This window comes from Primulina tabacum, chromosome 6 (genome assembly GCF_025594145.1).
Source record: "Primulina tabacum isolate GXHZ01 chromosome 6, ASM2559414v2, whole genome shotgun sequence".
Taxonomy (NCBI): domain Eukaryota; kingdom Viridiplantae; phylum Streptophyta; class Magnoliopsida; order Lamiales; family Gesneriaceae; genus Primulina; species Primulina tabacum.
Window position 1 is genome coordinate 34679 of NC_134555.1, and position 11800 is coordinate 46478.

General features: G+C 47.9%; 1 protein-coding gene across 1 annotated transcript; it reads left to right on the forward strand.

Moving 5' to 3' along the window:
• The first annotated feature begins 7988 nt into the window (after window positions 1–7988).
• LOC142548324 (uncharacterized) lies at window positions 7989–10553 on the forward strand. The gene is made up of 6 exons (XM_075656630.1): window positions 7989–8503; window positions 8756–9272; window positions 9372–9691; window positions 9774–9972; window positions 10059–10274; window positions 10383–10553. Exons 1-6 carry the CDS (start codon window positions 7989–7991, stop codon window positions 10551–10553), a joined length of 1938 nt encoding a protein of 645 aa, XP_075512745.1.
• The last annotated feature ends 1247 nt before the right edge of the window (window positions 10554–11800 follow it).

The window sequence follows — 11800 nt, forward strand, 5'->3', positions numbered from 1 at the left end:
AGTGGAAAATCACAAGAAAACCCCTTGGCAAGAATTTCAAATTATACGGTCGCCCAAAACCGAAAGTGGCAAAAGCCGCAGATATAGCATGATTGGGCACAATCGATCGGTTGCCAGAAATTTTACCGACCAAAGCAAACTTGAACGGAGCCGATAAAGATGAAATGGTCTCATCCGAGAAGTGAATGCCAGGCTTACCGTCCTTAAATGACGGCGCAGGCATCTGATCCATCTACCCAAGAACATCCTCGAAGCTGTTCTTTGTCGTCCGAGAGGACGACGGGGCCAAAACATCGCGAAATGACAGTGGTGGTGTAATAGTAGCTAAAGGGCCAGAAAAACCCGAAGAAGTACCTGGATTAACCGAAGCGACTTTCCGCGATCTCGGGTTTGACCGTTGACCATTGACCGTTGACCGTTGACTTTCCGACCAGAGTATCACCGTGGAACGGCGTCGGCGAGCTGAGCACAGAACCGGGACCAGTCGGAGCAGAACCGGACGGCGGAGGGGCCGATTGAACACGAGAATCGGATGATATCGAATGAGAATCGCCAATTTGGGCGTTTCTGATCGACAGCGAATTACCTGAAATTGAAGACATAGATGGATTACCCATGGCAAGGGGAGTATACGGTTCAGAGGAATTAGCCAACGGAGCAGTGACGGCGCCGGAATTGAAAGAAAACACCGTCGGCGTTAGGGTTTCGATTAGGCGAACCGTAGATCTAAAATTCCTCGTCGGGAATCAACACCGACGACGACGGGGCTTGTATGGTTGGAATCGTCTTCTCCAAGGGATTCCAGATCGAGGTTGCGCTTGAACAGAGGTGACCGGAATCGGCCGGAGTGGACAGAAACGTGGATTGAGGCGCGGTGAACAGTACCGGCGCGACTTTGGCTGTTAAATCGGCGGTGCAAATGGACATGGATCTTTCTGATTTTTGGACACAAGAATCGACGTGAAAAGGCGCTTCTAAGGGTGTATGTTCGGCGACGATCGGACCAGGTGGAGAGCGGCGACGCAAAAGTTGCCGGAAAATGCGGGATTTCAGATGACGATTTGGACGGGCAATCGGCGTCGGATGGAGCTGATTTTTTGATATGATGGTCTTCCGGGGGCGGCGATTCAGGTGGAGTAGTGAACCGGCCGGGAACCAGCGGCGGCGGCATGGCGGCGGGTCAGCAAGGGTTGGGCGATTTTTTAGGGAAATTTTGGGTTTTTTGAAATTTAGAGCATTTTTTCAAGTTGGGTCGATTTAGGGTTTAGGGTTTCGGGTTTAGGGTTTAGGTTTAGGGTTTAGGGTTTTTTTTTTTAAAATAAAACACCGCCGGAAGCGGGGGGGTTAGGCGGACCCCTACCTGTATATATCAACACAAAAAAAATACAAGATAAAACCTAAAGAGAGGGGGACTATACCAAGACCTCTCGAAAGGCTAGTCTGACAACACATAAAACAAAAAAACATAAAACCTAGGGTGGCAAATACATGTGCCAAAATCTTAGCCCTAGGAAAAGCGCATAATAAAAATGAACATATAAGAGCAGCGCTAAATACATCAAAACAAATCGAAGCATGTCTAAACTGTAAAGATCCGACTCAGATGTGGGTGCAAAAGACAACCAATTTTACCCATCTCTGAGCCGTCTGTCGCTGTAAGTCCAACATGAAAAGGGCATCCTAGTCCGAGATTGGTCTGCAATAAATGATCCCGCAATCAAAATAGTATCCAGCTGGAGAAGCACTGTGCCAAAACAGTAGAAGCACAGATGGAGGACCGCTATCCAGCTGAAGTCAGAGAAGCTCCAAGTCCCCAGAAGAAGGTGAAAACGAATGGAGCTCATTACGTCATAAATCCAAGCGTGACTGGAACGCTGATATAAGAGGTAGCCAAGAGAGAACATGGAGAGCCACCAATGCACGCAGCAAAAGCAGAGAACATATAAATCCCGACATGAATGGAGCTCTGGGCCAAAGAAACCACTGAGAGAGATCATCCAAAGCCACCATAAAACTCGACAAGAGAACACAAAATATAGAAAGCGGCGGCCAAGGAGAAGCCTGCAGAGAGCGACCGCCAGAGAACAGGGGTGGTCCAAATAAAAGCACCAATGGAGAAGGTGCGAGAGTCCACCCAGATCCAAAGAAACAAAGCACTGAGGGATCAAGTGTCTGGACCCACTCAAACACAACTGGAAAGAAAAGGAAAAAGTTCGAACCTCCAAAGAGACAGTACCTGCAAAGGAAAAAATACATATATATAGATATAAATAGAAATAGATCCAAATAAAGGAAGGGGCTGCAAATAGCTAAGAACATCTGTATCTAAGGTAGGGAAGCCCGGAGATATCCGAGCGGGTCAGGATGGATATGTGTCTGGGTAGTGAAGGACCTAACTCTAAGGTATAAACCCTAATGGTATGAGCCCTCGCCGCCAACGCATCCGCCACCGAATTTTCCTCCCGGAAAATGTGAAAAATGAACCGCCCGCCCCCTCAAAAGAACCAGAATCCGAGTGACTGTATGATGAAGGTCCCAATGACACCGACGAGAACGCAGGATCTGAAGAGAAATCTGAGAATCGGTCCTAAACCCAAAGGGGAAAAAGACCGATCGGAACAGATAAGAAGGCCCCTCCAAACCGCCCAAAGCTCTGCCCAAACATTGGTCCGACTCCGATAAACTCGCTGAAGGAGAGCATCACCCTGCCAGAAGAATCACGCACAACACCACCGACAGACGACTCCCCAGGATTGCCCCTTGAACTCCCATCAACATTCAGCTTAAAGCACCCAGGAGTTGGACAGAGCCACCGGACAATCGCTAACCTATGGGTCCGCTGAAAGCCAACAAAGATACCCAGCGATCTCGCCGCCTCAAAGGCACCAAGCTAGTGCTTGGGCTTAACAATGAAAGCAGCATGGGAAAGACGCAGGTAAGACAAAATCTGAGACTTCACAGTCTCCCCAGAAATACGCAACTGACGGTGCTTCGCATCATTACGAGCCGTCCAGAGAAACCACAAAACAATGAAGGGCAGAAACTCCTTGGCGTGGCCCCTAGGTGCCCAATGAAGATTTCTCTTCCAAGCACTAAGGAACAACCTGAGATCCCCTGTGCAGGGGATCCGGACACGAAATATGGCCCCAAAGAAATGCCAGACAGAACAGGCTATCGGGCCATGAATGAAGACGTGTGTAAATCTCTCCGACATAACACAACACTGGCATCGAGAAGCCAACTCAAAGCCACGACGCTGGAGCATATCATCCACCGGGAGCCACTGATGCCAAAACCTCCAAGAAAGAAAGACATCGTGGGCCTCAACCAACGGCCCCAACAAGGATTCAAGTTATCAGAAACAGGTTCTCTCAATCGTACAAGCTCCCAAGCAGACCTAATCGAAAAAGCACCGTCAGCATTGTGAATCCAAAGCGCCAAATCAGGCTCGCCAAAGGCAATCGGGGTCAGAGTAATCGTCTCGGCAACAGAAAGGGCCACCACAGCGCAAAGAAGATCGAAATCCCAGGCCCCCTCAGACAAAAAGTCAAAAACCCGAACATCACGGCCCCCACGGACCTCACACTGGCTGGACAGAGCAGTATCCCCAAACCATATGTCATCCCAAAAAATCGTTCTGTGGTTCCTTTAGACTGCTAGAAATGATGCCAAGCATAGACAGTTGCACATCTCTGCCGCGACTGTCAGATCCCAGATCACGTCTTACCTCAGACTGGCTTTTTCAGCTCATATCATCAAGCCTATCCATTGGCTGGGCTTCTCCCATGCTGCCAGTCTCATGGGCATCTCGGTGCGTCATCTGAGAACCCGTAAAATGATGATTGTCATATGCTTTCGTCCCCCTTGCGGGTTGTTTCAAATTGAATGTGGATGGGAGCTCTCGAGGCAACCCCGGTGATTCATTCAGCAGGTGGCATTGTTCGAGACTCATCAGGCAGGATCATCCTCTCCTTCAGTGAGTTCATTGGTGTCGGGACCATTGTCAGAGGCGAGTTGTGGGCCATGTGGAGGGGTCTCCTTATCTGTACTGATTTCAGTCTTTTCCCTCTTTGGATTGAGACCGATTCCCAGATTTCTATACAGACTCTCAGATCTAGGAGGTGTAGTTGGACGGTGGACCTCATTGTTACCAGGATTGTTTGTCTTTTGAGGGGGCGACAAGTTCATATTTCCCATATCTTCCGTGAGGGGAACTCGGTGGCGGATGCGTTGGCACTGGAGGCTCATTCGCATAGGCGATATTCCCTAGTTCTAGGACCCTACCTCCCCACCCATGTTTCTTCCTGTGCCCGATCTGATTTCTCTGGGCTCCCTTATCTCAGAGCCAGATGTTACTAGCCTTCGTACCAGGCATTTTGAAAAAAAAAAAAAAGAGAAAAAAAAAAGGAAAAAAAAAGTGTGAGTGGGTGCGTGTGTGGGTGTGCCTGTGTACGTGGGCGTTTGTGTGCGTGTGTGGAGTTGTTGATTTTCTGGGTGTGTGCATTTTTTCGCGTGTGTTTCGTGTGCTTAGGTTTTTTCAAGTGTGTCGCTTCATTAGATAGGCTCGGACACCAGCCTTATCTTCGGTGTTTGGGGCGTTCGCTTCTTGCCCCAGCTGGTAATGTCACTCAGGGAGATCGTCCTTTTTCCCTTTTTGTCATTTGTGTGTGAGTTGGTTCAGACACTTGCACCCTCAGTACTTTGTTATTTTGGATCTGGGTGGGATCCCGCACCTTCTCCGTTGGTGTTTTTCTTTGGAACACCTCTGTTCTCTGGCGGGCGCTCTCTCCAGGCTTCTCCTTGCCCGCCACCTTATATCTTTTATGTTCACTTCCTGAGTGTTATGGTGGTTCTGCATGATCTCTCTCAGTGGTTTATCTGGTCTGGAGCTCCATTCATGTCGGGATTATTATGTTCTCTACTTTTGCTACGTGTATTGGTGGCTCTGGATGTTCTCTCTTGGTTGCTTCCTATTTCAGAGCTTCAGTCACGTCTGGATTTATGACTTTATGAGCTCCGTATTTTTCCAGCTTCTTCTTGGGATTTGGAGCTTCTCTGACTTCAGCTGGATTGCGGTCCTCCATTTGTGCTTCGACCATTTTCGCACAGTGATTTTCCAGCCAGATACTATTTTGATTGCGGGATCATTTACTGCACCTACCTATGTTTTGATGTCTTTAGCGCTGATCTTTGATGTTCATTTTTATTATGTTTTTTTCTTTTCTAGGGATTAGCTTTTGGCACATGTATTTGCCACCCTAGATCTTTATGTTTTTATGTGTTGTCTGTCTATCCTTTCGAGAGGTCTGGGTATAGTACCCCCCTCTTTAGGTTTTATCTTATATTTATGTTTTGTTGTTATATACAGGTAGGGGTCCGCCTAACCCCCCCACTTCCAGCGGTGTTTCTTAAAAAAAAACCCTAAACCCTAAAACCCAAAACCCTAAACCCTTAAACGCTCTCGAAAAAAAACTCCAAAAATTACCCCCAATTATTCACTATTCACGCCCAAAACGCCGCCATGCCGCCGCCGCCGGATCCCGGCCGGCCAACCACCCCTCCTGAACCGCCTCCTCACGGCGACCAACCTATCCAAGTTTCAGTCCAAACCGAGTCCGGTAACCCCTCCAAATCACCTATCGAATTCTCGCCTATAATTAGCACATCTTCGCTGCCGGCCACCGCTGCTTCTCTTGGTGCCTCCGACCACTCGTTAGCATCGTCCCAACCTCAGCGTTCTTTCCCATCACCTGCGCAACCATCTTTCTCCTTCGTTTCAGGCGCATTCATCGGTTGAAGCTGCGGCAGTACTGTTCACTGCGCAGTCGTCTGGTTTTCCTCAAATTCCTGCCACCTCCGGCACAGTTAGTGTAAATCGGACCCCGATCTGTGATCCCCAGGTCCAGACGAAGAGAATGGTTCATGAATCAGGTCCATCGGTGTTCGATATCGCCTGGGAATTTCAGATCTAGGAATGCGGTGTCGGTCGCCCCATCTGCGTCTTTTCTGTCGCCGATTTCAGGCTCTTCGCCGGAGTATTTCTTCAATTCCTCTCAGGGTTGTGATCGTCCATCTATGGGCAATGTTTTGCCATCTTCAATTTCGGAAAAACCGCCGGTGATCGGAAACGCCCAATTTCCGGTTTTCAATCAAATTCCGACCACTGTTTCAGCTGATTTCGCCCCTCCGCCGCCCGGTTCTGCTGTGTTTGGTTCCGGTTCCATGCTCTCTGGGCCGTCGCCGTTCAACTGTGGTTCGTCGGTCGGAAAGTCAACGGTAAAGTCAATTGTCAACGCCGGTAACTCTGCGGAATAGGCGTGCTTCCTCTGTCATTCCAGGTATTTCTACTGGTTCTACTCGTCCTATTTCTGGAGTTTCACATCCTGTTTCCTTTAAGGATGTTTTGGCATCTCCCTCGCCCCGTACTGCGAAAAATAGTTTTTTGGAGGTGCTCGATTCGATGGATGAGATGCATGCGCCGTCCTTTTTGGATGGAAAGCCAGGCATTAGATTTTCGTCTGAGACTATTTCCTCATTATCTGAGCCTTTCAAGTATGCATTGGTCGGTAAAATTTCAGGTAATCGGTCCATTGTCCCAAACTCTTCTATTTCCACGGCTTTTGATAAATTTGGTTTTGGGCGACCGTTTAGTTTGAAATTTTTACCTCAGGGATTTATGGTGATCATCCTATCTTGAGAGGAGGAATATGCTCGTCTTTGGACGAAGAGTAGTATGTTTGTTGGACCCCTTGGTATTCGGTTTTCCAAGTGGACTCCGGAATTCAAGTTTCAAGCGGAGTCTCTGCTTGCTCCTGTTTTGGTCCGGATTCCAGAATTACCCCTGCATTTATATGATAAGAAGAGTCTTTGTGCGAATTGCTAAACTTTTGGGTAATCCTATCAAAGTTGATGACCACACCGCTGAGCTTTCTCGTGGGGCTTTTGCCCGGATTTGTGTGTTAACGTGTTAACGCCTCCTGTTAAGCACATTTGGGTAGGCTGGGTTGATCACATTCAGGAGATTGAGGTTGTGTATGAGAGGATCCCGGCCTATTGCACTGACTGCAAAATGTTGGGACATGCGACGAGTGTTTGTTACTCACATGGCAAGAATCCCCGGCCGATCCGGGCTAAGTCTTTTGGTCTAGTCCCTCCGTCACAGACGGCTGCTTCGGGTCAGTCACCCCAGGAGGGTGTCGTTCCTGGTGATGTCCAGGGACCTCAGGACCCCAATGTTGAAACTTTTGTTGGTCCTAAGCGACGTAGAAGGAGACGGCCAGCGCGTCGTGTTCCACCTACTGCTGTTCCCTCTCTAGGGCAGGCTCCTTCACTGTCGAAGAGTACTTCGAATGCTTTTGATGTCCTTTCTCCTTGGCAAAAGGAGGCGCAGCTTTTTTATTCTAGTGCTTTAGTTGGTTCCACTTCTGAGTTTGGGCCCCACTTGGGGATGTGGGTGTTGATATCACCGGGGGTCCTCCTTTGGAGTAAGCCCCATCCGAGGGTATGGATACTGTAGGTTTGAGTTCACCCACTGTCGTTGTTTCCCCATTGGCATTAGGTGGTGTGTCAGCCCAGTCTGGGGCTAAAGATTTGGAGGAGGAGGATGCCACTCCTTTTGTTGATTGTGCGGAGGTTTTGGGGTCTCCGCATGCTGGTATTGACACGGTGTTTACTGAACCCGTGATTTGTTTGGAGAATCATATTTGTCACTCGATCCCTTCTGACCCTCCGTCTCCTGCTGATGCGTCTTCTTTGTTTACTCAGTTGGTTGATAGGCAGGGTTCTCCTGTTTCTGAGAGGGTTGTATGTGAGAAGTTTGTTGAGGATCTTGACCAGGGTTTTGATAGACATTCTGAATCGGGTGATGGCCGTGCATCTGAGGACGGCGTCGTGGACTCAGATATGCCAGATGTTAAGAAAAAGAGGGGGAGGGATGACCCTCCTGGGTCGCTCAGGAAGCGATCGGGCATTTCTGCTGCCCGTTCATCATGAATTTCCTCATCTGGAATATCCGGGGACTCCGGGGTTCGGAGTCCCAACAGAGGCTTCATGCTTTTGTTAAGGAGAAACAGATTAAGGTTTTGACTGTTTTGGAGCCGATGATCGATTTAGATCAGAGATTCATGACTCGTCGTCTTGGTTTTTCTCGAGTCATTTCGAATCTTTCTGGTCACATTTGGGTGTTCTTTGCTGCTGATGTGCAGGCTGAGTGTGTCCTTGATCATGCTCAGTTCCTTCACATTAAAGTTTCTGCTCCTTTTTTACCCACATCTGTTTTTTGTTCTTTTGTTTATGCCAGATGTGATTATATTGAGCGTCGGGTTCTCTGGTCTTCCCTGCTTCACGTCAAGCCTGTTCTGGGTCCTTGGATTATTGGTGGGGATTTCAATGTTGTTCGTGATGCGTCTGAGTTTTTGGGCACCCGTGGTGGTAGGTTGCTACCCATGGAAGAGTTCAACACTTTCATTATGGATTCTAGTTTGCTTGATGCTGGTTTTGAGGGGTCTTCGTTCACTTGGACGAATAAGACCATTTGGAAGCGGTTGGACAGGGTTATGGTTTCTGTTGATTGGGGTGATCATTTCAGCTCCATTCGAGTTGAACATCTCCCCCGTACTGTTTCTGACCACTGTCCGCTTTTGGTTACCGCTCCGGTTTTTTCCCGTGGGCCGAGCTCGTTTCGCTTCCAGCGTATGTGGCTTCGGCATCATGGTTTTTTACAGACTGTTAGGCTCAATTGGAATTTGCCTTGCAGTTTGATTGGTATATCGTGTCTTTTTGTCAAAATGAAGCGTCTTAAGAATCACCTCAAGTGGTGGAATTGGGATGTTTTTGGTAACATCTTTGATAAAATCACCGAGGCTGAGAGTGCAGTTCGTTCTGCTGAGCTTGCCTGTGAGGCCGATCCTTCTGATTCAAATTGGACTACCCTGTCCGATAGTAATGCGGATCTGGCTCGTGTCACTGCCATGGAGGCGGATTTTTGGAAACAAAAAGCTGCATACAACTGGCTAGAGGATGGTGAGCGGAACACTAAACTCTTTCATAACATGGTTAAGAAGAAGCGTGTGGCTAATAAGATATTCCGCATATGGAATGATGGGGTTTGCCTGACGTCTCCTGAGTTGATTCAGCAGTCAGGTGTCTCGTTTTTTCAGCACTTACTCACTAGGGATCCTTTTGTGCTTGATTGTCCTGATTTTTCAGGGTTTCCTTCGGTGATTTCTGATGAGGAGAATTATGGGATTACTGCTACCCCCTCCCTAGAGGAGGTGCGTGCGATTGTTTTCTCCATTTCTCCTGACAGTGTCGCAGGCCCTGATGGCTTCTCTTCGGCGTTTTTCTAACATTGCTGGGAGATCGTTCATCAGGATGTGTTGGATGCGGTTTTGGATTTTTTCCGAGGCTCTCCCCTGCCTCAGAGCTTTACAGCCACCACGATTACTTTGATCCCAAAAATCGAGGGTGCTCAGGCTTGGTCGGATTTCCGTCCGATCAGCCTGTGTAATGTTACGAACAAGATCATTTCTAAGTTGTTGTACTCTCGTTTGCGGGCTGTGGCGGAGAGACTTATTTCTTTGAATCAGACTGGTTTTGTTCCGGGACGGATGATTTCTGATAACATCCTCCTTGCTCAGGAGCTCACTCATAGTCTCACTATTCCCACTCATGGTGGTAATGTTATTTTGAAGTTGGATATGGCTAAGGCCTATGATCGGGTCCAATGGCCTTTCCTTTTTGCTGTTTTGCGCCATTTTGGTTTCTCTGAGCAGGTTGTGGCGTTGGTCTCTGCCTGTATTTCTCATTGCCATTTCTCCGTTAATATCAATGGTTCTCTTTCGGGGTTCTTCGGTTCTACCAGGGGCCTCAGGCAGGGAGACCCATTGTCCCCCCTTCTCTTCATCTTTGGGGCAGAATATCTTTCGCGTGGCCTTGACAGACTCTACTTGCGTCATCCTGCTATTAGGTACTGTTCTAGTTGTGATCTTTTGATTTCCCACCTGGCCTACGCTGATGATATCATTATTTTTGCCAATGGTGGGTCTCGTGGGATGCAGCGTCGTTTAGATTTTATGCATCACTATGAGAACTCTTCGGGACAGCTGGTGAATGCTGTCAAGAGTTCCCTGATTTTACCTCCGCAATGCTCTGAGCGCCTTCGCTCTAGACTTTTGCGTATCACTGGCTTTGCGGAGGGTCATCTACCGATCAAGTACCTCGGAGTTCCCTTATTCGGGGGAATAGGACGTGTTCTCTTTTTGACCCCTCTTACAGTCTGTTAGGAGGCGGCTGGAGGGTTGGGAGATTCGTACTCTTTCTCCAGGAGCCGCATGACCCTCATTCGTAGTGTGCTCCTATCGATGCCCATATATTTGTTTCAGGTTGTTCAGCCTCCGTTGGCTGTATGGAGAAACTTGAGAGAGCCTTTAATGCCTTTCTTTGCGGGTCTAGGCCCTTGGAGAAGAAATTGCATTGGGCTCGTTGGTCTCGGGCTTGCCTCCCTGTGGAAGAGGGGGTCTTGGCTTCCGCAGATTGAAAGATCTTGTGGATAGCTTCTCTATATGTAATGCCCTAGATTGTATGTGGATAAAATGAAAAGATGAAGTGTTGCTTGAAGAAAGAGACCGCACCCGCGCCTAGAGAAGCACCGCACCCGCTGTGGATAGGCAGAAAGTTGGCCATTTTTACAGTAGGGTCACCGCACCCGCGGTCCAGAAGCAGCGCACCCGCGGTGCTGCTACAGTATTACTACCGCATCCGCGGTCGGCGATGCTAGGATATTGATAGGGTTACCGAGAGTTAGGTGCACCCGCGGTCCAAGAAAGAGTGCACCCGCGGTTGATGGACAGAGAGTTGGAGATTATTTACAGAAGTGACACCGCACCCGCGGTGAGGAGGTACCGCACCCGCGGTGCATGGCCAGTAGGGTAGGAAATTTTATGCGAAGCAGGACCGCACCCGCGGTCTACAAGACACCGCACCCGCGGTCGGCGAATGTGGAAAATGAAAAGTGGTGCCGAAGCTTAAGCGCACCCGCGGTCTAGACGGAGTGCACCCGCGGTGCCCTGTGCGAGAAAGCCACCCTTAATTCTTAGGAAGACACATGGCATATATATAAATAGAAATGTGCTGAGTCTTCACTTTCACCACTTCCATCAGCTGAGAACGTGAGAGAGTGGGGAGAAGCTTCAATTCCTTTTGCTTTAATGTTATGATTTTGGAAGAATTACACATCCAAACTTTAATCCAAGCATAGAATCTTGCTCCTTTCTTTAAGGGCTACAAAAGGATGTAAGTTTGGTTAAGTTTTAACATGTTTTGAAGTATACATGTTGGAGAAATGCTGATATACTTTTGATAATATGTTCTTGAGATGATTGATATCGTAGAAATGCAACCGGATCGAAGAACGGACGTTGTATGCTATAGTTATTATTTTCCAGCATGTTTAGAATTAAATATGCAGATTTTGAGTACTATCATGTGCTTATGATGATGATTATGAGTTGAGAATTATGAATTGGTGATATATGTTGAGAGATGGATTGACCGGTATCGAGAAATTACGTTGTTATGCCGTCAAATTGTACCGAGATCAAGTATTGAATTGGATATGTGTTAATTGAGATTAGAGATTAATAGAATATGTATCAACATTTCCATTTCAGATTTGGTATTGACAGATTCGTCTTCGAGACTTTGACTACGACATAGATTGTGCGACGAAAGGTATAATTCATGTTTTGTTTGGGGAAGACACAACTCAAATGAGATTCAATTTGAGTTTCCCAACCAAATC